Below are 27,924 nucleotides of genomic sequence, written 5' to 3'. Positions count from 1 at the left end.
CGGTTCAGCCAGAACTGGCAAAAACGGCAGAAGAAGAAGAAGAAGAAATGGAATAATGCGAATAACAATACGGGTCCATGCTGGAAGCCTGGCCCCGTAATAATGTGCAGTTGTCACAGAATGTCATGGCACACCTGGACTTGGGCACAGTTTGTGGAAGCACTGCACCAAGGGCATGCATGAGCACGAGCACACACACACACACACACACACACACACACACACACACACACCACAGGTTGGTTGTTTGTGGCTCTCTCATCTACCTCAGCTCTGACGAAGGTGTCAATGTGGTATGTCTTCCTTCCTGCGGTCTGCCTCTCCAGGGCGGTACAGCCGTCATCATGGTGGATGAGTTCCTAAAATACATATCAACACAGTTTCAAACGTCAAAGACTGCATGGTCTCCGACTAACTTTAGATATTTTGTCATTCTTTTTGCATTATTTATGGTGTTGGTTGTAATGATGTACTACTATGCTTTGTTTTGAATGTTACTGTATCTCTTACTAAATCCCTATGTAATTACCGTGCATTTTTGTCCATTGATACATATTGTCCTGTCCAAATGAACAATTGAAAAATTATAGCCATCATAAATATAGGAGCGCTGCGTGGGTTCTTCCCTTAATTACACTCAACTGGAAACAGGTGCTGTTTGGAGAGGGTTATTATCTTATAGAAAACTGATTTTATGTTCCTTTCCTTTATGTCTGTAGAGAACATGTAAGCAGGTAGATCAGGCAAACTTAAAAGCAGTCCAAGCCACACTGTTCAATTGAAAAAAACTGAATTCAGAACATAGCGAGGTCTTTATTATATCATGGCTACAGGCAAAGTTAAAAATGTGACCGCTGCCAACATTATCACACTGAGTAATTGATTTGACAGTAGAGTCCAAAAAGCATTGTAAAACTTATGGCCTTGTCATGAAATGTTTTACTCAAGACTACAGTGTAGTCCAGGGGTCTTCAACGTTTTTCAGGCCAAGGACCCCTTAGCTGAGAGAGAGATGAAGCAGGGACCCCTTCTACATATTGTATAAAGTTGTGTTGTAGATTAAACTTTTTCATAGATTTCATGGCTTCACAGACTTGTTTGACAGCACTGTCATCAGTGTTGTGTAAACTAATGTTTTTTTGTTCATTTCAGACATTTAATCACTTAAACCCTCAATACTAAGTAAACTTGACCGTTGGCTCTGTACTTGGTCTGCTGTTTTCCTCTCTGCCCCAAACCAGATCTGCTGTACAAGCTTGTAGATCTGCTACTGTACGTTTGGCTAAAGTTCTCCTCAGAATAGGGATGCTAGGCTTCATGTAAAAAAAAAAAAAAAACTTTCACACAAAGATTTTGCGGCCCCCCTGAAGTAACTCTGAGGACCCCCTGGTGTAGTCCAACTGACCTGAGATCTGCTGCAGAGGGAGCGGTGCTGTGTGGGTCTCTTTTGAGAACTTAAGTCTTAAGTTTGCAAAATGTTTGGGACATGGTCATGTCAAACAACAACTTCATAGCCAGCCAAGTGCATCCGTGTTGAAAGGTGTGCTGAAGCACCGATATAAACTACCTAGAACAGGGGTCTTCAACAGGGGGTCCGGGACCCCTAGAGAGTCCTCAGAGTTACAACAGGGGGGCCGCCAAAACTTTATGTGATAGGATATTTTTTTACATTAACTATTTGAACCCTACCATCCCTATTCTGAGGAGAACTTTAGCCAAAAATAGCAGATCTACAAGCTCACAGTGCCTCGCACCGAGAGGTTCTGTGAGCTTGTAGATTGGCTATTTTTGGCAAAGAGGTGTGGTGTAGAGGGAAAAAGAGAAGACCATGTACAGAGAGTGAAAGGTCAAATTGACTAAGTATTGACGGTTTAAGTGGTTAAATGTCTGAAAAACACAAATTAACATGAATCCAAAATACACTGATGATCATGCTGTCAAACAATGAAACTATATGGAATCTATGAAAAAGTTTAAACTGCAACACAATGTTATACAATATGTAGTGGGGGTCCCTGCTTCATTTCTCTCTCAGCTAGGGGGTCCCTTGGACTGAAAAACTTTGAAGAACCCCGTCCTAGAATGCATTTATTTTATTTCCATGCACAGGATTGTTTTGCACCAAAGGGATTCAAGGTGAGGAATTACGACCTGAGGTCATTCTAGCTTTTTCCACTACAACTGCTTTACACCACAGGAGGGCGCTACGACACTGAGTAGCATGCATTGCCGAGCCAATGTTTATTTTCTTCCCCCTCAGCCTGCATACATCTTGGCCAAGTTGGCCTGACAGGGAGAAATGTTCAGATCCTTGTTCCGAGACAACCATTAACTAAGTATGTCATTTTGGCTTTAGTCAATGTCATAAATATACAAAATGGCTGTCACTTTATGTTTACACATGGGGCAGACGAGGGAAGACCAGTGCCACCATATCATGATCAAATGACAAATCACACTATGCATAATGTCCCCAGAGCAGTAAAGTACACAGCATATCATGACTTCCACAAGGCTTTGAGGCCCGGCGGCCCGTACGCTTATCAGCACAGGAAGTTATTCCTCCAAATAGTTGGATAAAATTATCATTAAACAATAAATGTGCAATGGGAAAGCTGATGAATGGAGTTGAGAAAAGCCCATTAACTTTCAACACCGTTTTTGTTCAGCTGTAAAAAATAATAAAGAAAAAAAAAAAGGGAAAAAAAGAACGAAAAAAGGGGCTGAGAAGCAGACAGTGTCGTTAATCAAGGGACATTTGTGAGGGTGATATCCGTGTACGGCTGGTGAAGACATTATTAATCAATTAGCTGGAAATAAGCTAATGACTGGAAGTGATTTTCTTTTTTTTGTCTGGCAACTTGGCTGGGGTTTGTACCGCAACAACTCAGCACTGCTCACCATAGTAGCAGGACTTACAATGAAACAATGGCTGTCTGATGACATTACTATTCCAGATGACAGTATGCACTTGGTTTGAAAGTGTTTTAGTCACCTGCCCAATGTGTGGCTGGGAAGACTCCGTCGGACAGACAGACAGACAGACAGACAGACAGACAGCTAGTGGGACAGACATCCGGTCCAAATCAATATTGATAGACAGATCAATTGATATGCAAGGACATACAGTAGGGGAAGAGACAGATATATATAGGTCAGTACTGATAGATGGATAGACAGACAGATAGACATGTAGAAAAAAAGATTGATAGATACAGTAGTCGATCAATAGATCAACATTCACAGACAGACAGACAGACAGACATATAGATCAATATGGATGGGTGGATGGATAGATAGATAGTTGGAAAGATATATAGTGTATATAGATATACAGACAGATCGAGTGATACTGAAGATAGAGACTCACATAGAGAAACAGACACACAGAACAATGTAGACCATTGGTTCTCAAAGTGGGGTCCGGGGACCCCCAGGGGTCCTTGAGGGGGTTCCAGGGGGTCCGCAGCTAAAGTAATTTAGTTAATTCTCTTCTGGGGGGTCCCTGGCAGCCAAATACACAAACGAAAAAGTTTGAGAACCACTGATATAGACAGACATACAGACAGACAGACAGACAGACAGACAGACAGACAGACAGACAGACAGACAGAGGATGACTGAGTGAAATGGATCTTTACCTAAAGACGTGTGAAGACGGCTGTAGGTCCTGACCAGGCTGTCCAGGTCCTTCACATTTGGCCGTGGCTTCTGACTCAAATACCTGCCGAGGAGTCATGAATTGTCATTTTTAACGACAGAAAGACCACAGCGTATAAACTCATGGTCTCTTTCCAAAGGCCCCCCGAGGTATATCTGTGGTCTATTTACGGTTCCATAACCTCTTAAAACTTAGAATATCATCAATTGTTCCTGTCTTACTCATGTTTAATCCATTACACGTGGCGCTGTTTTCCCATCGACCAGGGCAACGAGCGCTTGAACATGTCTACTGGAACTCAACGGACACTGGCAAGTGTACAATTGTGAAGTATTTTTTACTTTACTTAAGTATTTCCAATTTTCAATACTTTTACTTCTACTCCACTACATTTCAGAGGCAACTATTGTACTTTTTACTCCACGACAATTATTTGAAAACTTTAGTTACTAGTTACTTTGTAAAACAAAACATTAACATTAACCTCTTAAGCCCTATACATACTTTGGCTATTTGAAAATAGCCGATCTACAAGCTCACAACGCAAACGCAAACAAATTTCTTCATTGCAGTATTGATACTTTTACTTAAGTAAAACATCTGAGTATACTTCTTCCATCACTGCTGGAACTCAACTGACACTGGCAAGAAACAAGGCCCAGGCTTCCTGCTTGTAAAAGGAAAAAAGGACGGAATCTGCACACACAAGGTCTGTCTGTCAGACTTCCGTGATTCCCCCCCCCCCCCCCCCCATTTGTGATTCAGAAATAAATCCCTGAACCTTTGCTTTTGGATGCGAGAGGGATAAGATTTCCTCTTTTCATGAGATCAAAAACACAAACCCAACGTGTAGTACAGGCCCAGAGAGGAGTCTGCTGGTCAGATGTTTCTCTGTTTCAAGTCTTCTCTGAGGGCTAGACTGTGAAACGTGCACCCCAGCTGATCAAGGACGATATCGACGCACGCACATGTGTGTGTGTGTGTGTGTGTGTGTGTCCTGAATAAAGGGAGCACACTGTGAAAAAAGAAAACCCAGAATTTTACTCATTTAAAGTTACTTTATAATATAAAAATGAAACCAAAAAGGTTGGTTCCATTTGTATACTCTCAGAATTACAAACAGAACACTGGGGATTTTACCGTGTGCGAGAGTAGCTGTGTGTGTGTGTGTGTGTGTGTGTGTGTGTGTGTGTGTGTGTGTGTGTGTGTGTGTGTGTGTGTGTGTGTGTGTGTGTGTGAGAGAGTGTGAGTGTGAGTGTGTGTGTGTGTGTGTGTGTGTGTGTGTGTGTGTGCGTGTGTGTGCGTGTGCGTGTGCGTGTGTGTGCGTGTGCGTGCACGTGTTCGTGTTTGCAGGTTTACATGTTCCTGTAAATCAGGGCTTTTCCCCAGTCAGATTTACGGTAGAAAGCTCACATACTGGAAGTTTGAGACTTGCTCGTAATATTTCTTTGGAAACACATCCATGGCTGTTGTCCATAAATAGCACCGTTCTTGTGAAGTTTGTTGCAAACATATATTCTACATTAATGCTACAAAAATGCCATTCAGGATGGAAACACATGCTGGCTCATGTCTTTTCCACTCCACACTACATCGCTGGGTGAAGAAGTTCCTTAGAATAGTGGTTCTAAAAGTAGGGTGCGGGGATCCACCAGGGGTCCTTCAGTGAGTTCCAGGGGGTCCCCAGTTCCAGGGGGTTCCCAGCATGATTGATAAGTTAGGAACCAAATGGAACAATACTGGTCTGTAACTCGGAGGGTGTACAAATGTAACCAAATGGACCCGTAAGGGTCCATTTGGTTACATTTGTACACCCTCCGAGTTAGGATTTATTGATTTACAGAATCAGCTTCATTGTCACATCACAGGTTTACAGTAAAAAAGTGGGTGAAATTAGTTTTTCGTGCATAGTTCCCATCGTATCGTTATTTCCATAGAAAAGAAAGAAAGGGAAGAAAAAGAAGGGGAAAGTAGATCAAACAAGAGAACAAAAAAACAAACAAGTTATCTCCATGTATTTACACATGGTACCTGAGATAAGATATAAAGGTGCTTGAGCATAGCAGCAGATACTGTGCATGATCTCAGAGATCATGATCATGATCAAGAGATCATGATCATGAATTTTCCAGTGTAGATCAAGGTCCCAGTCTCAGAGATGTAAATCTTATCAGATGGGGGTCTGTGTGGCCTAATGAAGATCCAACTGGGGGGTCCTCAAAATGAAAAGGTTTGCGAATCCCTGCCTCAGATGAACATGCTGTCTGTGTTAAAGGCCTCGACGGCTAAAGCTACGTGCTGCTGTCTCAGTGCTACAGTATAATCTGGTCTGCAGATTTCTGTCTTAACCCATTAAAACGTGAGGCCGATTCTACAAATGCCTTCCAAATCACTAGTTCTCAAACTTTGTCGTGCTAAGGACCCCCCAAAATGATGTATTTGGCAGCGGACCCCCGTGTGAAAATGTTTTGGAACCCCAAAAAGAGAAGATTTGTGTTAAAGATAATTCAAAATTATACAACATTTTCCAAACATTTTTGAGATTTTTCAAAACATGACAAAATAGCAGATGTTCAAGCTCGCAGCACGGCATGATCTTGTATGAACACATTTTGCAGAGGACCCTACTTCCCACTTTGAGAACAAATGGCATAGACATGCTGAGCTATTTAAAAATGGGTACTAGCTACGGATGCCCTTTCCCAAATGTAAGTACATTTCATTCAACTGAGCTAGTTGTGGTTACTAAGTTACAAATAAAGTTGCTAAGTGGTACGAATGAGACGCAACATCATACAAAGAAGATACACTTGCTGTTCATGGGAACAACTTGGGAACAGTCACAACTTACAGCATTTCCATTGGACCACAACGGAAACACGTTTTCGAACTTTCTTGTGTCTATCCTTTTGACTGGTGTTGTATGCACCTGTGATTTTCCATGCTCTCTTGTAATGGCTGACTTTCTCTGTGACTCTAAGGTATTGTCATTCAGCAGAGAATCCACAAGGACGACACTGCCTTCAGCAAAGTCAATCCAATTACTGGAGGCTGGTACAAGGCCCACTACGAGGCAGGGGTGAAAGTGGATTGAAATCCTTGCAGGTACTAATCTCCCCCCTCCAAAAAAAGTACCGTAAATAAATAAATACTAGCCTACCCCAACCTTCATCGCTTTATATTGTGAGCCTATAGATTGGCTATTTTAGCTATTTTCGAAAAAGATGGAACGTGACAGGGAACGTGGGTCTGTGGGTTTTATAAATATTTAACCAATAAAAAGTAACTTGTGTCTAAATAATAACTAAAATTGAATCCATTGGAACACAGGTTATTCTTTTCCATTTCCTGAAAAGTAACAGTCTTGGACACACAAGGTTTCTCCCCGACAGCGACAATATTGTTTTCCTCCAGTTTCATGCAAGGGTCGGTCACCAGTGGTGTAAAGTAACTAAGTACATTTAAGTACTAAGTACACTTCATTTTGGCCATACACATTTTGGCCATTTGAAAATAGACGATCTACAAGCTCACAATGCGTCGTGATGCGACGCATTGTGAGCTTGTAGATCTGCTAATTTCAAGTGATTTGAAAACTTGAAATGAGACATTCTGCATAATGAGTAATTTTACTTTTGGTACTTTAAGTACATTTTGATACCAATACCTTTGGTACATTTACTCGAGTAAATGTTGAATTCCGGACTTTTACTTGTAACCGAGTATTTCTACATTGCAGTATTGATACTTTTACTTAAGTAAAAGATGCGAGTACTTTTTCCACCACTGTCGGTCACCTGCACGTTTGACGCCTCCTCCTGACTCCACCACTCCTGGAAGTCCTTCTGCAGCTTGACCTTTGCCCTCTCCAGCAGCAGCTGCAGGTGCTCAATCTCCGTCTTCATCGCCTTCAGGCGGCCAAAGGCGCTCTTGTAACTGATGGGAGACATTAACAGCAGAAACACCAAATTCATCTTTTCACCTGCCTCTGCTGCGCTCAGTCACACTGAGGAGGGTCTTGGGACACAATAGGAAAAACATTTGGTTGTCAAGGTATGTAATGTGAGTGCTTGCCATCCTCCGTACTGTACTCACGTCTTTTTCTCCCCCTCAATTTCTTTGCGCAGGTTTTCTTCCACGGGGTCCACCTCCTCGACTTGCGTACGGGCCTCTGATACACCTAACCATACAATGCAGAAACCAAACTGTAAATAGTTCTTTCTTTTACAGTCTGAGGAAGGGATATGTGGCAAACAATCAGGCAAATATACACTCACTCACTGCAAAAAATGCTCCTAATAGTTCCCCGAAAAAGACTCCGGGGAGTATCTGGTGTACACGCCTTTGTGTTGTGTGTGCATGTCTATGCATTTCCCTCTAAAGAGGGCTATTTTAATACCGGGATAATGGAAACCAGGCTGTTGCGAAGTGTTCTCTGATGCGGGCATCCAAATAACAAGACAGGCTTCTTGGCGTCAGAACCAGAGAGAGATGTTTGTATACCCTGAACCAGATTCCCCTGTCAAAGCGTGTACGTCACTGGTCATAACAGCCAGCCAGCGGGGATCAAGGAGTCACAGAGACATGCCACCCAGACGTTGGTCACTCTCCGTTGTTCCACACACTGAGGGCTTAACTGCAGCCGCTTTCAAGTGGATGCTACTGAACACACAGCAAAGCCCCTGTTGCGTACAACGCTTTCTATAACTTTCAATTGCGCTCGGTGGCGTACACAGTCGGTGGTGAAGAGCACTTCTCAGTTGTGGCAGGCAGGCGACTGCGACAGTGACTCAGATGAATGGGCGCAGCAAGCAGTGTTCTGAATGCGAGTTTGAACAGGCGAAAAAAGAAAAGAAGCTGTTCCAATGTTCCAAATTGTAAAACTAGCATGCCTGTACAGTACAGTACTGTGTGTGTGTGTGTGTGTGTGTGTGTGTGTGTGTGTGTGTGTGTGTGTGTGTGTGTGTGTAAGATTGTGCATTACATTCACCCACTTACACGCACATTCACCCACTGACCATGCAAGGCACCAACCTGCTCATCGGGAGCAATTAGGGGTTCGGCATCCTGCTCAAGGACACTTCGACATTAACTCTGGGGAGCCCGGGATCAAACCGGGAAGCTCGCGGTTCCCATCCGGCTGCTCTACCGGCTACTCTACCCCTGAGCCACTGCCGCCCGTGTGGGAATGTGTGTGCACAATTTCATGGACATTGCACGCTGTGTTCATGATTTGAGGCATTTTGTTCAAAACGGAGCACTCCTGCAAACTTTGGAGGCTAATCTTAGCCAATCAGGATGGTATATGAAAAATCGGACACATTTCGTTTAATGACTATAGAGATACTGTGTACCGATTTGCGTGATGATTGGACAAAATCTGTAGGAGTACTGTCAAAAAATGTGTTTTGCAAAAATCGGCCTCCTGGTGGCACTACAACAGGCCCATGTGAGGGGCCTGTTGTGGCATTTGGGGCAGAGGTTTTGCTCTGGCATCCAGGGAGTGTGTGTGCACCGTTTCGCTGCCATCATGCCAACGGTGCCGGAGATTAGCTGTCCACAGATGGAACCACACACACAGACACGGACGGTCGGACGGACGGTCGAACGGACGGACGGACGGACGGACGGACAGGGTGTCTTTCGGCCTGACGGAGACAACAAGTGAAATTGGAAGTGATGACACAAAGAAATGAGCTGAAACAATTGCCTGATAAATGGGTACTCTCTCATGATTTTTGTCACCTACCTGAAAATGTATTTTCTGTTTATTAAAGAGTTGGAGATGGCTTTTAATGAAAAATGTTTTGTTTTAACCCAAAAATATCACTTACCCTAACTTTCAGCATTTTCCAAAATAGCAAATATTGCCGTACAATGATATACAGTATATACTGTAGGCCTTAAGTGGTTAATTTCCAAAAGTGTTGGTCATGCACAGAGGGACTAGCCTGTCATGCTGTTATGTCATGTCTGGCAACGTTTTTACTGCACAGAAATCCACCCACAAGGTGAACTTACCACAGGCAGCTCTCTGCATCCTACGCACCTCCAACTGCTTCTTCAACTCATCTGAGAGGGGGAAGAAACAAGAGGAAATGAATGGGAGTGAAACAGAGACAGACATTTAGATTTTCCAAACGTTAAATGTGATTGCATTTATTGCAATCTGTCTGCCGTTGGCTCTTTTCATATTTTCCTACAGATGACATTCATACATCACAGATGAGTTCATATGGAGCATTAACCTCTTCAGGTCCACTCATGTAAATGACAATGATTTGAAAACGTGGATTTGATAAAGCTACAGTTCGTAAGTTTTATGTCATCTCCAGACGGAAAGAGGTAGTTGCAGGCCGGGATTCGAATGCCAGGTCTCCCACGTGGGAAACCAAACATCTACCCCCTCAACCAAGAGGGAATCCGCCTTCAGTTTGGCCAGGGGAGATATTAGGCGTATGAGCTTCAGGCAGGGTTCCTTGTCAACCAGTAAGAATCCTCCCCGACACCAGGATCTATCTACATTTCTCAATGGAAGAAAAGGGAGCCCTTTGCCAATATGGCCGGGGACGCCCATCTGAAAAGATTTGTGTTAAAGTTTATAAATAAATTATATTTTTTTATAAATAAGAATAAACTTTTATGAGATTTTTCAAATATTGAATTTTAACTATTAACTTGCTGGGGACCCCTTTGAACGCCTTCGCATTTTCTTAAAAAATGTATTTTGTTTTATTTATTTATTTATTTACTGCCATTACAAGTTGTGGATTGCAGCTTTAAAAAAGGGATTTCAACAGAGCCATCTGTGTGAATCAGATCCATTCCATGCACCGGTGAACGGCATGGGGTCCAAGTGGCCAGCGGTGCAGCGTGACCTCGGCTCTAAAATACAGCCAATCAATACAATACAGCCAACAACAAGATCTGTCAGCTCACCAGGGCCTCTGACACACATCTATTACGTCCACAGTGTCTCTACACAAACACACTGCTGAGAGGGAGGAATTCATGGAAGACACACAGCAGAGCTTTGCGGGGATGAACCTATGATTGGGGTCATAGTGTGCGTGTGGGTGTGTGTGTGTGTGTGTGTGTGTGTGTGTGTGTGTGTGTGTGTGTGTGTGTGTGTGTGTGTGTGTGTGTGTGTGTGTGTGTGTGTGTGTGTGTGTAGGCCTAATTGTATTACTATACTTGTGAGGCCCAAATGTTTAGCAGTAATGTCCAAAAGTATAGTAGAATTTGAGAAAATAGACAGAGGACCAATTCCCTGATGCTCACAAGAAAAACGGTTGTTTTATGGTAAATGTACAGTTGAGGTTTACAATTACAAAAAGAGGTTGAGGTTAGGGTTAGGAAGAAGCATTTAGAGGTTAGGTTTAGAGTTATGCCTGATTTATACTTAGCGTAGATCAACTAATTTCATTTTTGGGGTTGTGAGCATTGTGAGCTTGTAGATCGGCTATTTTCAAATGGCCGAAATATATATAGGGCTGAAGTGGTTAATGTATATTTTGTAATAATAAACTACATCTACAGAGTAACTGTAACTGAAGTTTTCAAATAAATGTAATGGAGTAAAAGTACAATATTTGGATCCGAGATGTACAGTGGTCACCTATTCACATACGCACCGGAGTCTCTGAAAGGTACCCACCATAACCCACCATAACCTTAGGTTGTGAAAGGTTGGGGGTGTGGCTATGCCTTGGGGGTGTGTTTTAAGTTTTTCATTTTAGGTGGACAGTAGGTGGCAGAAGAGAGCAGAGGAAAGCAATTACTCTACTTGCAGTTTATTTCTTAAAAGCAGAAGTCATTAGAGAACTTATGAATGCAGACAATTTATCATTGAATTAATAAAACAAACTTATGTACTAGTATTTCCAATTTCCAGTAGTTTTACTTTATTTTATACATAGGCTATTTGAAAATAGCTGATCTACAAGCTCACAATTTTCACAATGCTATTTTGAAACATTTTACACAACAGTGTATTTTCAAACATTTTACAGTGGTGTAAAGTAACAAATTACATTTACTCAAGTACTGTACATAAGTAAAGATTTTAGGTATTTTTACTTTACTAGATTATTTCCAATTTCCAGTACATTTATTTCTACTCCACTATACATCTCAGAGGCAAATATTGTTCTTTTACTCCACTACAATTATTTGAAAACTTTAGTTGTTACTTTGTAGATTTTGATTATTACAAAACATACATTAACCACTTCAGCCTTATATAAACGTTGGCTATTTAAAAATAGCCATGTGATGCGTTGTGAGCTTATAGATCTGCTATTTTCAAAGGATTTTTATATATTTTGATAACCTGTGAAACGGGACATTCTACATGTATTTTTATGTGGTATATGTGGTGGCTTTTACTTTAAGTAAAATATCTGAGTACTTCTTCCACCACTGAAGAACAACAATTAAAGAACAGAGGATAAGCCAGTGTTTTTCTCATTCTTTTTTTTCTCTCTCTCAGTCATAGGAGACAGCTGTTGCGACCAGTGTTGCCAGAGTTTGCGAGAGAAATAAGCAAACAGGTCTATGAAAACAAGCCCAAAAGAGATTGATTATTATAGGCCACATGAGCACATTAAACCTATATGCACCTCAAATTCTCAAATAAAAAGCAGCCAGCTTCTACCAATATTTACAAGCAACTTTACAGAAAAACAGGTTGCTTATAATAAGCAAACATGGCAACGCTGGTCGCGACCCCTTCCTTTCATTCAGTGAGAGAGGATCATGGTTAACATATGCTAATAGACAGTCAGTGGCTTCAAGCTTGGCCATTGTTGTCACAAAACAAGTTTGGCCACCTTCACACACAGTTAGGTAGGCTACAGTCAGCAGGGAGAGGGGGTTGGGGGAGAATTTAGCTTTTTTTTAAATCATGTTCTCAGTGGTGGAAAAAATGCTCACATTAGCTCAAGCACCCCTCTCTCTCTCTGTCTTCAGTATTAACTGGGTATCAACTGCCTTTTAAGGTCAACCCTAAATGCTTAAGTAAGAGTCCCTCTTGTGGTTAAAGCTGATGTCCAGTGATTTTGCGGCCCGGGTTTAAATCCCACGCTATGAGCTTGCAAATTCCATGCGGAATGTCCAGTTTTTGTTACCACAATATAAAAATACTCTGTTACAAGTAAAAGGCCTGTGTTAAAAATGTTACTGAGTAAAACTACAAAGTACTGGCATCAAAATATTTTCAAACATTTTACACAACAGTGTATTTTCAAACATTTTACTGTGGTGTAAAGTAACACATTACATTACACAAGTACTGTACATAAGTAAAGATTTTAGGTATTTTTTTTTCTTTACTGGAGTATTTCCCTCTCTCTCTCTCTTTCTCTCTACTTGTTATGCAGAAAGTCCTCTTTCACACGTTATGTCAAAATGTAAAATAGCAGATCTACAAGCTCACAACATGTAGCTTAGTTCTGCTATTTTTAAATAGACAACTTTATATAAGGTTAATGGTTAATGTATGTTTTGTAATAATAATCAAAATCTACAAAGTAACTAAAGTTTTCAAACACTTGCACATCGTGTGTGTGTGTGTGTGTGTGTGTGTGTGTGTGTGTGTGTGTGTGTGTGTGTGTGTGTGTGTGTGTGTGTGTGTGTGTGTGTGTCTGACAGTGTGTGGGCACAGACAGACAGACAGACAGTAGGGGGAGGTAGGTAGCAGGTAGCAAAACCGGTTATGTTAATGATATACTGTGTAGCCTACACTACAGTATTCCAAATAAGCTGAGGAACTCTGCTATCAGGTTCCCCTCCCCCCTACAGTACCTCTGTTCCCAGCACACCGTGGAACCACACGTTACTGCCGGACCCCCGGCAGTAACTCTGAGGACCCTCTAGGGGTCTCGGACCTCCTGTCGAAGACCCCTGATTTAACACTCTCTCTCTCTCTCTCTCTCTCTCTCTCTCTCTCTCTCTCTCTCTCTCTCTCTCTCTCTCTCTCTCTCTCTCTCTCTCTCTCTCTCTCTCTCTCTCTCTCTCTCTCTCTCTCTCTCTCTCTCTCTCTCTCTCTCTCTCTCTCTCTCTCTCTCTCTCTCTCTCTCTCTCTCTCTCTCTCTCTCGAAATCCGCGGGCTAATAAGTGTCAATTTGGGGGTCCTTCACATGAAAAAGTTTGAGAACCACTGCTCTGATCTCCTCTCCTCTCTCCCCCCCCCTTGCACTTTGGCTAATTAATATTGACTGTTGTAAGTGAAAAGGTTAAGAAATGTTCAAAAAGTTTACTGTTTCAGTTTTTGAGAGGCTGCAGCCAGTGTGTGCAGTTCAGATTTATGTTGTTCCTGTAAGGATAATTATTGTTCCAATTCCAAATATGGAATCTGTAGCAGCAAAATACTTAAAAAGATAAAAACTGTTTTCTATTGTTCAATTAAATTGGATTCAGTTCTAAAAGGCTAAAAACTGTACACGTCTTTTTTTTTTAGGGGGGGGCACGGGGATTGATTGATTGATTGATGTACTTTATTTAGTAAGACATGAGAACAGTACATGACAGTACATAACAGTACATGGAAGTACAAATTCGCAATACAAGGTCTACTAAACTGGATAGCTCAGTTAAGCACGTAGCTTGTTTAAGATGAGATCCCCATGCACACAAATCATGTTGACATATAAGAGACAGACAGATATACACACTACTATACAGAATGTCATACAATCAGTTTACAGGTTACTGGTATGAAGGGTGAAAAATATGTACAAAAAAGAAAGAGAGGGGGGGGGGGGGGGTTAGGTTAGGACATGGGGTAGGTTAGGACTTGGACAGGGGCCATTTTTGAATTGCAGCCTCCTGAAGGTGTATCTTTAGGGCATTTTTGAAAGTGAGTAGGGTTTTGCACTCCTTTACTCCTTTTGGTAGGGCATTCCACATTTTAGATGAATAGCATGAGAAAGAGTTCATTCCCTTTGTTGTGCCAAATCTGGGTTGAACATGGTTTGTGGAGCTGCCTCTGGTGTTATGATCATGGACTTGATTAACATTTTGGAAGTATTTTGACAAATACAGGGGGATCCCAATGTTGTGGTGTATCTTGAAGACCAGGCCCATAGCAAGTTGCTGTACTCTGTCCTCAACCCTAAGCCATCCAAGCCTAGCAAAATGATCAGGGGTTAGATGGGTTTTGTAATTGAGGCCAAGAAGTAGCCTTACAAGTTTGTTTTGGGATGTTTGGAGCCTTGTTTTTAGGGCCTTGGAGGTGTTGTGATACCATGAAGTGCATGCATAATCATAATGACCTTGTATGAGGGCCCCTATAAGAATCTTCAGAGTATTCTTACTGACTTTACGAACAAGCCTCCACATCCTCCGTGTTATTTTGTGGACCTTTTTGATCGTCTTTTCAGCGTTTTTGTCACCTGAGAGGTTTGCCTCCAAGATGGAACCCAGGTAGGTAATTTCCTCCTTTCTTGTGATAACATTTTCACCCACTTTGATCGTGAAACTCTCAGCCTTTCTAAGGTTAGGGTTGGACCCAAAGAGGATGGATTCAGTTTTACCCAGGTGTAATGAGAGTTTGTTGTCGGAGAGCCAGATGCAGATCTTGTTGAGTTCAGTGCTGAGAGTTTTCTCAACCTGCAGCCTGTCCCTGTCCGAGACCAGCAGAGCCGAGTCATCTGCGAACAGGAACAGTTTGCAGTCGCAAGCTGAGGACATATCATTCACATATATCAGGAACAGTAGTGGTCCTAGTATGCTGCCTTGAGGAACACCACAAGTCACTGGGAGAGGAGGGGACTGGGTGCCGTTTACTTCCACCACTTGCTCCCTCCCCTCCAGGTAGGATCTCATCCAGTTCACCGACGTGTCATCAAAGCCTATTGCTTTGAGCTTATTGATCATAATTGGGTGATTAACGGTGTCAAAAGCCTTCTGGAGGTCCAGCATGACCATGCCGCAATATTTGCCCTTGTCGACATCTTGTTTGATAGAGTCGTTCAAATAGAGAAGGCATGTGTCAGTGGAGTGGTTTGTTCTGAAACCAGATTGGAATTCGTAAATTAGATTTTTTTCGGCAAGGTACTTATCAACCTGTTCATAGACTATTTTTTCCATGACTTTCGAGATGGAGCTAAGAATAGAAATAGGGCGGTAGTTGCCAGGGTCTAATTGGTTTCCTTTTTTGTACAGAGGGGTCACTCTTGCTTTTTTGAAGTCGTTAGGGACCCGTCCCTGTATGATGGAGAGGTTTATTATGTGGGTAATGATTGGGGCAATGGAGGCGGCTGAGTCTTTTAGAAATTTAGCGGGGATGTTGTCGGGACCTGGGAAAGTAATATAAAGTAACATGTAATATATTACTCTTGATTCCAAGTAATAAGTTATATAATATTATTACTTTTCAAAGGAGTAATAAGTAATAGGTAACATATTACTCTCCTAAGTAATATAGCCCAACACTGATTATAAAACATATACATTAACCACTTTAGCCCTATATTATACCATGGCCATTAGAAAATAGACGATCTACAAGCTCGTAGATCGGCTACTTTCAAACATTTCAGTACTTTTACTTTTGGTACTTTAAGTATATTTTGATGCCAATACTTTGTACTTTTACTCAAGTAACATTTTGAACACAGGCCTTACTTACTTTTTTAAAATACATTTTGATACCAAGCGCCACCTCGTGGCTGGACGGCCACACTACACTTTCTAATTATTTCAATGGGAGGCGCTAAGAATCTGTGGGCGTCAACTTTGAAAGGTACCTAAAGAAACCTTTGAAAACCTCTGATGTCCAATAGGTGGCCGTTTGAAGATCGTGCATGAATGAACAGGTGACCACTGTAGTGGAGTAGAAGCAAAAGTATTGGAAATACTCAAGTAAAGTACAAATACCTCAAAATTATACTTAAGTAGAGTACTTCAGTAAATGTACTTTCCACCACTGTATTTGTGCGTGTGTGTGTGTGTGTGTGTGTGTGTGTGTGTGTGTGTGTGTGTGTGTGTGTGTGTGTGTGTGTGTGTCTGTCTGTGTTGGCCAGAAGCAGCAGCAACAGCAGCATCGTGCTCCAGAATTAAACACTTTGACAGCCTTCTCCTTGAAGAGCGTCGGTGTCTCCGGTGATGCTCCAGGAAGGAACACGGGGGCGGCACCTTGGATCCACACGAGGACGGACCCGTTGCCTCTCATGTGGCAGATATACAGGGACAACACATGGGTAAGTCATCTGCACGGCAGCACTATCCTGAGCGCTAATTTAAAGCTACCCTCTGGAACTTTCCCTCTTTTTTTTGGTACCCCATATTTGAACCCACGGTCTCCTCCTGTGCAAAGTGCTGAAATGTTAACCACTGACCATCTTGCCACCCGGTCGTGTCAAACCAGACACAGAATCTAGATGTCTCAATAGAAGATACAGCGTTGATTGGACAAACATAACATTGTAGTCACTAGTACAGCTTTAACTCTGAGGGTGTACAAATGGAACCAAATGCATTTGGTTCTATTTGTTACACCCTCAGAGTTACAAATGGATACATTAACACTGTGTATTTGAATGTGTACAGAGCCTCCCTTCCCAGCATTTTATCCCAGTAGAATCACTCAATTGAGTCACCCGGGGAAAAACTATGTCAACACTAACTAGGCAGGGATATAAATTTAGTTCACTTTTGCGTCAAATATAAGTGATTTTAATCAAATCAAATAAAACTTTATTTATGTAGCACATTTACAACAATCAAGATTGACCAACGTGCTGTACATGGAGGGTAGCAACAGAAACAGGCCTGTGCAACAACATAGTCACAGGACAAAAAATTAAATAAAACATGGTTGGGGGGGTTAAAAAGTGAAACCTCTATATTCTGATTGAAATATTGCTATAGTGTTCAGTAACAGGACAGGAGTCTCCCTGTCTCTCCAGCTCTTTAATAAACAGTAATTAAATATTCAATTGGGATACCAATTTCGTCCAATCAGGAGAGAGAACACCAAAAAATGGCAAGATTTTTTACAAAATTCAATTCATCCCCTGAGCAACCAGGCAGGCTCTATTAGCTCAATGGTAAAAATGTCAGCACTTGCGCTGGAATCCGGGTTCAAATCAAATAGTGCTGCATCACAATCATTTTAACCACTTTATCCATTTACATGTTGGCAATTCAGAAATAGCAGATGTACAAGCTCACAGTGTGTCACGAAAAATATCAAAAATGTTGAATAATAATTTTACATAAATATTCTGGGGCCAATTACATATCATTTTGGGGGTCCTTGACGTAAAAAGGTTTGAGAACCACTGCTATAGAGCATTTCGGGGGTGAGAGATTTCTCTGCAGTCCCTTAGGTGTCCCACAGTTGAGGAACTCACTGTACTGCAGTTGTTTCTGTAATAACGGTCCTGTTGCCAATCAAAACGACCATGTCCAAGGTCTCATGATGAGACATCCAGACGGAATAATAATACACCAAAGAAAATGATGGAAATAAGGTTCAGCTTGTATCTTTTGTAGATGCATTGGACTTTATAATTTACAATTGAACGGGTATTTTTTTTTCAAATAATGAATTTGCAATACTGTAGCTACGACTACATACGCGTATGCATCCACACATTCTTGGTAAATGCCCTATAGCGCCTTTTCTTCAAAGTACTACACAATGTCAAGTCAAGTCCATTTTATTTATAAAGTACATTTAAAAACAACCAAAGTCCGACCACAAAAAAAGAGTCAAAATTGCAGTGCATTACTGTACATTCATCCATTCACACATACATTCACACACAGACGGCGAAAGAAACCATGCAAGGCACTATCCTGCTCATCGGGAGCTGTTAGGGGTTTGGCGTCTTGCTCAAGGACACTTCGACACAAAGCCAGGAGGAGCCGGGGATGTAATCGGTTCCCAGATGGCTGCTTTACCTCCTGAGCCCCACACACATACATACACACACACACGCCAAATTGTTGTGGACCGTCCAACTGACCGACCGACCGACTGGCCTTAGAGCCGCTGGTTGCTGTGCCCAACACCACAGAGGTAAATCTATCTTTCAAGACTCTGTACAAAGTCTGTGAATCAAAACGCAGGCCACAATTGAAGGTTATTGCAGACAGCGCTGACAAGGATTAACGGCGCAAGACCTTGCAAACGACACCGACGTAAGTAAGTGTTTTGCCAGTGGAGCTTGAGACCCCCTCACAAAGTCGTACTTTTCGTTGGATACGGCGTGAGGAGATAGGGTAGCTCGGGATCCTGTTTGAACCGAGGCTCCCTGTGGCTTGACAGTGTGGTCAGGTGGTCTGACCCAGTCTTCCCTAACAGACGCCAGGGTCTTCAACAGCCATTTCGTTGCTGTCGGGCAGAAACCTCTTAACTCCATAGTTTAACTTTTTGCGTTTTTCGTAAATTGACGCCCTACTTGATCATACTACATGCGTCACACAAAAGCATCAAAAGTAGCAGATCTGCAAGCTCGAAACGCAGCGCGAAGCGGCGCGTTTCGAGCTTGCAGATCTGCTACTTTTGCCATTTCTGGAATTCGAATCCCGAAAAGTAACAGTTTTGGACATATGAGGTTTCCACCTGGCAGAGACGGTTTCCGAAGTGCACCCGAGAGGCAGAAACAACCTTCTCCGATCCTATCCGATGCCGAACCCTCGTCTGATGTACGGCCTCTTCCTTTCCTAATAAAATAACAGGATTAAGAAACACTTAGCGGCACCACTGAGTGGTTTGAACCCACCCTGACCTAGCGATGCTGACAGAGTGAGAAAGTGCAGGGAGCAGGCTACAGCCAGAAAGAAAAACACATGGGGCCAAAAAGACTACCGGTGTGGCTTACAGCTGCCATGTGCACAGAACCATTATTTAGGGTGCTCAAAAGGCCATCGAACTACCAACCATAATTCTCTGCATTCTGTCACCCTAGTCAATGTCGGTGGTTCAATAAGTGCAATTATGTTCATTTTTGGGGGGATACTCCATGTACAGTTAACAGAAAACTTCAGACATGCTGTTTTTCACATACGTTTGGTATGTGTAGGGGCGGCACAATTCTCTTTTTTATGCAAATCCGTCAGAGATCTACTCCTACAGTATATATAGTTGCTGTCAGGCAGAAACCATGGCCATCCGCCATTCCACAGATCTGATAGGCCAGCTCTATGGGTCAAAGGTCTCATGCAGTAAGGGTGGCTGGGTGCACGTGCTGCACCCCCACCCCGGAGCTGTGGACCCTCAACCTGCCACATCGAAACACAGATCCTCAACACCAATGGTTCCAAAACTGGGGGTCGGTGATTAACTGTGTGTGTATGTATGTGTGTGTGTGTGTGTGTGTGTGTGTGTGTGTGTGTGTGTGTGTGTGTGTGTGTGTGTGTATATGTGTATGTATGTATGTATGTGTGTGTATATATAAATATATATTTCGGCCATTTGAAAATAGCCGATCTACAAGCTCACAATGCGTCGCGATGCTTCGCATTGTGAGCTTGTAGATCTGCCATTTTTTTTATATTTGTATACATTTTATACATTTGAAAAGTTGTGAAATGGGACATTCTGCATAATGAGTACTTTCTACTTTTGGTACTTTAAGTACATTTTGATACCAATACTTTTTTTTGTACTTTTACTCAAGTACATTTTGCATTCCGGACTTTTACTTAGTAGGCTACTTCTACATCGCAGTATTGATACTTTTACTTAACTATGTGACCCACTGTGGGTCACATACGGGTTGTCATTATAGGCGCACCCCTCCCCCCTAACCCTGCATCCATTCTGCATCTATCCTCCAGACCTGCAGTTGTGTGTTGTTTTTATACACAACTGCCATTGGCCAGGGTCCATGATGTCCCAATGTACACACACACACACACACACACTCAGTGGATGATGGAGGGCAAAGAAAATTAGTGTGGGAGCCAGGTTATGAATTATGTGCATTTGATGGGGGGACAGGAGCCCCCGAGGGCCTGCGGTGGTCCACCAACCGCCCCGACCGACCCACCCATTAAGCAATTTGAATATAGGATAATAAGATGCCCAAAATAGGGCTTGCCAGGTTGAAAGTGGTTAAATCTGCTTGTAGGTTTTATAAATATTTAACAGATGAAAAGTATTAACCCATTAAGACCGGGAACGCATCTGTGTCATTTTCAGGTTTCTTTGGCTATTCAAAAAAATAGCACACATACAAGCTCATAGCGCGGCACAGATTGCCGCGCTATGAGCTTGTAGATCTGCTGTTTTCGAAAAATCCGGAAAATGTTAACATTTGTAACTCAAATCTTTGCTTCTGGGGGGTCCCTAGAACAAAATATTTACTGTTCGCTTTTAAAAATATATATATTTAAAGATTTGCACAAATTTTCCCGATTTTTCAAAAAATAGCAGATCTACAAGCTCATAACGTGGCACTCGATTTGCTTGTATATCTGCCATTTTTTTAAGCAATTTTTTTATGTGTCCCCGGATTGAAAGGGGTTAACAAGAGCTTGTGACTAAATGATAACTACATTGGATCCATTGGATTCTTTATTTTTTCCAGTTTTGGAGTTACAAGGTTTCTGCCCGGCGATAGTGACAACATGAAAGCAGTAATGATGGCATCTATCCAGTAATGCTGAGCTGTGCTGACAGGAGATGTCAACACAACCTGGTGATGAACATCGTACACAGTATGAGATGCACACACATTGTAAAATGCATCAGCCAGCCTGTCATGTTGCAAACAAACACTAGAAAGGTTCTCAAAGTGGGGTCCGAGGACCCCCAGGGGTCCTTGAGGAGGTTTCCGGGGAGGTCCCCCAGCTAAATGATTGATGGTTGGGAACAAAATGGACGCTTACAGCTCCGTAGCTTTAGGACCCTTGCGGGTCCATTTGGTTCCATTTGTACACTCTCTAAGTTATAGACCTGTAAGAGTGCATTTGGTTCCATTTGTACACTGAGGTATAGACCTGTAAGGGTGCATTTGGTTCCAGTTGTACACTCTCAGAGTAATGGGGGCCCGTGGCCTGACGCATACAAAACCTGTGGGGGTCTTGGAATCAAAAAGTTTCAAGAACCACTGCTGTGGCCACTTCAGTTTGAACTTTCCAGAAGCTCAAGTGTTTGCATGCACACCATTTATCAGGCCCTGGCGCTAAGTGGAACGTCATGTGATCGATGGTCCAGCTGAACAACCCTGCATGGTCTTCTGTTATCTATTCCATTGTAGTAATATCAGGGGGAAAACTCTGGACTCTCTGTGTTGGATATCTGTGTGCCGCCACTCAACACAACACGAGGATATCTCATTGATTAAAAGTCAAGCAAATCAACCACATGAAGCCTAGAGTCACAATGTTCTAAAAATGTTCAAAACGTTTCAATTTCTACGGTAGGCCATCTGTGACAGTGTGTGTGTGTGTGTGTGTGTGTGTGTGTGTGTGTGTGTGTGTGTGTGTGTGTGTGTGTGTGTGTGTGTGTGTGTGTGTGTGTGTGTGTGTGTGTGTGTGTGTGTGTGTGTGTGTGTGTGTGTGTGTGGCGGAGACGCTGTGACCTACAGAGTGATATGCTTGTTGTATCACAAAGACAAATGCCATGATTTTGTGAATGTAACCTTAACTGTACCTTTAATATTTGTGTCCTTGTATGCTCTCCTTTATACATGAATAAATTGTTAAAATGTGTCTCTGTCTGTCTGTCTGTTTGTCTGTCTGGAGCTAATCTCACAAACTGCTGGACTGACCAGCGCCAAATGTCTTGTGCACGCCGCCAATAGGCCACAGAAGTACCTCCACTGATTATTTTCAAGTATGTTTTATACTTTTTATAATATTATATAAATATTTAACAGAAGTCAATGGAGCTGTGATTTTGCTGAAACCTTGCCCACATTTGGAGCCATACGTCATAGATAATATGTCATACTGTAGGCGACTGATGTCATACATGGGTGATGTAACAGGCTGGTCACATGAAGAGATCCACTTTGGAGCCAAAGTCCGAGATCCACATAATTTCCTGGATTTACAAGTATTTCTTTTTATTTCAAAAATAGCCCTACTCGCCGATCTACAAGCTTGTAGATCTACAAGCGTGTAGATCGGCTATGTTCGCTATCTGACGCACATCAAATTACATGGTGTTTTTAAGTGGTTAAGAACGTCATTACCTCAAACTAAAACAGCTCTCCAACCTCACGGGCCGCTCCGATCTTGACAGGCATGAGAAACATTCCCGTGAAATGATCGATTTGCATACGTGTCGTCTGGTAAGCGGCGTGCGGTGCGCTCCCTGCAATCTTTCATTACCTTCAGCCCCTCCGGTCGGTTCGCTCTTCCAGAGCGAGGCTGCGGACGAAAGAATGAAAACGCCGCGACGTCTTCCAAACCACGCAGGGTTTCCCCCCCACAACTGTCAGGAGACATGCCGCGGTCGTAAAGGGCCGGTTTCATGCTATAAGCCTCGACAAATATTTGCAGAATCCTGTGGGCCGGAGGTTAAACGCGATACGCCGCACCGATACCACAGAGACATCCAAAGACCATCTATATGTACAGTATAGACCTTTTGGTCCTCCATATATCATACTGCAAGTCTCTGTGAGGGGCAAAGTACTGTATGGTTCCATTTGTATACCGTCAGAGTTACAGACCTATACGGGTCAATTTAGAACACCCTGACGGAACCCTGAGAGAGTCCCTGGACTCTACTTTGAGAACCACTGCTATACAGTCCATCAGTGAATGTCTGTATGTGAACGTCATGGATATGAGCTTATCAAGGTACACAAACGCAATCTGACAATAGTGGCAAATTATAAAAATGCATAGTACAGCATATGTTATGAGCTCAGTCAGTGAGATTGGGGAGGTTGGGTTCGATTCCCCGGCCGGGTCATAAAGGCTATAGAAATTAGGCCCAAAGCCTCCCTGCTTGGCACTCGAGCATTATGGGCTGGATTGCGGGTAAGTCCCTGCGACATCACTATAGCGCCATTTCCAGGGGGTGTAATTGTACCGGACTCTCTCTTACCCAGGTGTTTCGCCCCAGTGGGCGTGGTTTTGAGGTTAGGTTTAGGCATATTTTTTGTGAGGTTAAGATTAGGGTAATTTAGTTTAGGCATTAAACCACACCCACCTGGGCGAAACACCAATGAAAGAGGGAATCCCGTAATTGTACATCATGGCTGAGGGATGTACTTGAACGTCAAGCCGCCTCGCGCTACAGAAACAGGAGATGGGCTCCCATGCCCCTATGGGCCACATGGCTCTGGAACCCTTGGTTCCCTAAGGCTACTTACCATATACTAATGTTATAAGACATTCTATTAGCACCTAAGATGGGACGCTTGACTAAACACAGCATGAGGATAAGGCTAAATGGAGGGAATGGTTCTGCTGTCTACATCGTGTTCTCATGGAATGGCTCTTGCTCTGAGCGAGGATAGCATTGTCTGGGACCACATGTTAAGGTAAGCATGCGGCATAAACCATTCTTACGAGCAGCTGACAACATTAGCCCTGCAAATAAATTACGGACACAATCGCATCGTACAGCATGGCCCAGAGTGGTTTTGAATATTCACCCGGGCCTTTAGTGTCTGCTACCCATAAAGAGTGGAGGCAAGGGAGAAGTCCTCGGGACATTGCAACTTACGGAGGTGTTTACAGCTCACCCCATACAACGTTTTAAAATCTGGACTGACGCCATATCGTCTCTGTCGGTGGAAACCTCACAGGATTCAACTTCAAAAGTAGCAATCCAGGATCCAGGCTTGGCCCGGTCGCTCCAACAAACACAGTTAGCCAGTGGTGGAAAAAGTACTCACATTATTAACTTAAGTAAAAGTATCATACTGCGATGTAGAAGTACTCTTTTACAAGTAAAAGTCCGGAATTTGAAATTTACTTCAGTAAAAGTACAAAAGTATTGGTATCAAAATGTACTTAAAGTACCAAAAGTAGAAAGTTCTCATTATGCAGAGTGTCCCATTTCACAAGTTTTTAAATGTGTAAAATGTCTAAAAATCTTTTGAAAATAGCAGATCTACAAGCTCACAATCGCGACGCATTGTGAGCTTGTAGATTGGCTATTTTCAAATAGCCGAAATGTATATAGGGCTGTAATAATAATCAAAATCTACAAATGAACTAGTAACTAAAGTTAGTGGAGTAAAAGTATAATATTTGCCTCTCAGGTGTAGTGGAGTAGAAGTAAAAGTATTGAAAATTGGAAATACTTTATTAAAGTAAAAGGACCTCAATATTGTACTAAAGTACAGTACTTGATAAATGTACTTTACACGACTGCAGTTAGCCATGTTTGACGGTGGGAAGCTGGTTGAGGAGGATGATCCCTGTTTTAGATTGATTGAATACTTTATTATTAACATGTGTGTTAACAATACAGGTAGTACAGTTAAAGGTAATGCTAAAAGCATATTAACACAAAAAGGCCCAGGGCGGCTTGTTTCTACTGCGATCCATTGTACTCAATTCATCAGTAATACTCAGCAGCATCAACAGGTATATTTACAGAGAAAGGAGGGGTGGGGGGGCGGTATGGTAGCAGAGGATGCTACTACCAAGGAGTTGTTAAACTATGCTCACTTGTATTTTGAGATCAGCCATTCCTTTTTAGTTACAGTCACTTTACTATAGCGCCTCCTACAGTCTGGTCGGCGCGCATGTCCAGCGGGGAGCGGAGCTGGGAAGGATAGCATGTTCCTCCGCAGGAGAGACCAAACAATAACCAAACAGCGGTGGTCAGCAGCAGTGACTGGGACTACAGTAGGTGGCCAGTGAATTTGACCAGTTTCACTTGCAAAACCTTTGCATCATGCATGTCACACAAACAGAATGGTTTTGATAATGTGGATTGTGGAAGTTAAATGGTGGATTTGTGGATAGGACTCTATATGAAAAAACTTGTTATATCAACAAAACACATCCCATTCTGTTTGTGTGACATGCATGATGCAAAGGTTTTGGATGTGAAACTGGTCAAAGTCACTGGCCACCTACTGCACATGCAGGGAGGAAATTGGCAATTGGCATAACGACTAAATTGGGAGAAAAATTAAATGAGTTGCAAAAAGGAAAATAAATAAATAAAAACAAGCTCAGGTCAGCAGTGGCGGGGGGAACAGTGTGAGGGTGGGACAGCAAAGAGGTTAGCAGACGCTGCGAGTAGGACAGCACCGCATAAATCCCCACGCACATCTGGGTAAGAGATCAATTGGGACCCCAGTCACCACCACCACCCTCCACCGGGCCTACAGTAACGCTTCTTATCCGGTCTTGAACTCTGAGGGGTGTACAAAATGGATAAAGGAACACTGAGGATTTGACTGTGCACAGAAGATGTGCTGTGCGTCACAGATTCCCTACATGAACGAATGCACATCCCTATATCGTCTCTGTCGGGTGGAAACCTCATATGTCCAAAACTGTTACTTTTCAGGATTCAAATTCAAAAATAGCAAACGTAGCAGATCGACAAGCTCAAAACGTGTCGCTTTCGCGCCACATTTCCAGCTTGTGGATCTGCTACTTTTGATGCTTTTGTGCGACGCCGTAGTATGATGAAGTAGGGCTGTTAATTTACGAAAAATAAAAACCCACAAAAAGTTAAGAATATGGAGATAGGAGCTTTCCACCCGACAGCGACAGCTTATGCTCTCTAGACCTAAAGGGTCTGGAACATACAGTACAGTATCATACTATGCTGCTCCGGTGGGACCGGATTCCGAACGCCATGCTGCATGGGGCGGCCAAGAACAATACTGGTAACGAGGGAACGGTTTAGGCCCCGCCGGTCTCCACAGGGTACCGCCCTCTCTCCTCCCGCCTCTCCCCTGCCACTGACCCGCTCACGCTGGGCACATCCATCAGACGGAGCAACACAAAGCCTTTGCCTATATTATGCTAACTCTTTCCATGTTCTACATTAACCATGAGGCCATAGGTAGTGTAAAATTTCCGAGCGGGTCTTCCAGAAAAACGGCGAGGAAACACACTGAGCTAAATATATTATGGCACGACTTTTCCAGCCAGGAGAGGCAAACTACCTTCCACTATAAACACTGCCTCTCATCTAGGAAAAATGCGTCTCCCATGCCGTTAACATTGTAATAACATGTGACAGCATCGCAAATGTTTCTGCTCTAGTCTGTTTTCCCCGCTGGCTCATTGAATAATTCATATACCAAAATGTCTATATATCTTTGCCCACAAAACAGTCTACCACACAATAGCTTGTGCTGCAGCGAGTCTAAGTGTCTTCTCTCATTAATTCACGCAATATACCGTATGTCCAAAGCCTACGCTCTGAAAAGTTAAAGCTGCAATGCGTAAGTAGTCTGTCCTCTCCTGATGGAGAGAGCTAATTGCAATGGTTAGATCTGGGATTCGAATCAAACCAAACATCTGCCGCCCACGCAAGAGGGAATCCTCCCTTGGCCAGGGGAGATTATGGTCTTATGAGCTTCAGGTGGGGCTACTTGTCAATGGGAAAAGTAGGGAGACCACCTGCAACCACTGCAGATGTTACTCGTTTTATTGTATTAACGTTAAGTTTGATGTCCTCCCCGAGATTCGAACAAACATCTATACCGCTTATACAAGACCAAATCCCCGCTTGGCCAGCGGAGATTGTGTGCTTATGAGCTTTGGGCAGTACTACTTGTCGACCAGCATGTGTTCCCCAGGACTCGCCTTCTCTATAGCTCACTTTGCTAGTCATGGGCTGGCAAGTAGAAGACAGAGTGCAACATATCTCAATGGGTGAGGTCTTTAAAATACTAGGATCAATGCCCTGTCAAAGTACTTCTCTAGACCAGGGGTCTTCAACGGGGGTCCGGGACCCCTAGGGGGTCCTCAGAGTTACTACAGGGGGTCCGCCAAATCTTTGTGTGATACGATTTTTTTTTTTTACCTTAACCACTTGAACCCTAGCATCCCTTTTTCTGAGGAGAACTTTAGCCAAAAATAGCAATATTTTTGGCAAGTATATGTGTAGAGGGAAAAAAGAGCAGACCAAGTAAACAAAAAAGGTTTCATCTGAAACACAATTTTATACAATATAGAGGGGGTCCCTGCTTCATCTCTCTCTCAGCCAGGGGGTCCTTGGCCTGAAAACGTTGAAGACCCCTGCTCTAGACTAAGTGGTGCCCATGGGCATACTGTCCATCCGACCCCGTTCCCCCAAAATTCAGTATAAACATGGGTTAAAAATGCATTCTACTATGCTGCCACCAAAACGTGGAATGACCTACCGA

At 42.8% G+C, this 27,924-nt stretch overlaps 1 protein-coding gene across 1 annotated transcript in view; it reads right to left on the bottom strand.

Annotated features, from left to right (window-relative positions):
* kif6 (kinesin family member 6) overlaps positions 1-27,924 on the bottom strand; it is a 111,565-nt gene that overhangs the window by 8,776 nt on the left and 74,865 nt on the right. Inside the window, exons 16-20 of the mRNA XM_084045761.1 lie at positions 9,683-9,733; positions 7,757-7,841; positions 7,459-7,597; positions 3,642-3,724; positions 267-359 (exon numbers count right to left, since the gene is read on the bottom strand). Coding sequence (XP_083901887.1) covers positions 267-359; positions 3,642-3,724; positions 7,459-7,597; positions 7,757-7,841; positions 9,683-9,733 — 451 coding nt within the window. The remainder of the gene's footprint in view (positions 1-266; positions 360-3,641; positions 3,725-7,458; positions 7,598-7,756; positions 7,842-9,682; positions 9,734-27,924) is intronic.

Source organism: Gymnoscopelus microlampas (genome assembly GCF_963454915.1).
Source record: "Gymnoscopelus microlampas genome assembly, chromosome: 20".
Taxonomy (NCBI): Eukaryota; Metazoa; Chordata; class Actinopteri; order Myctophiformes; family Myctophidae; genus Gymnoscopelus; species Gymnoscopelus microlampas.
This window is presented reverse-complemented; position numbering and strand designations above follow the sequence as displayed.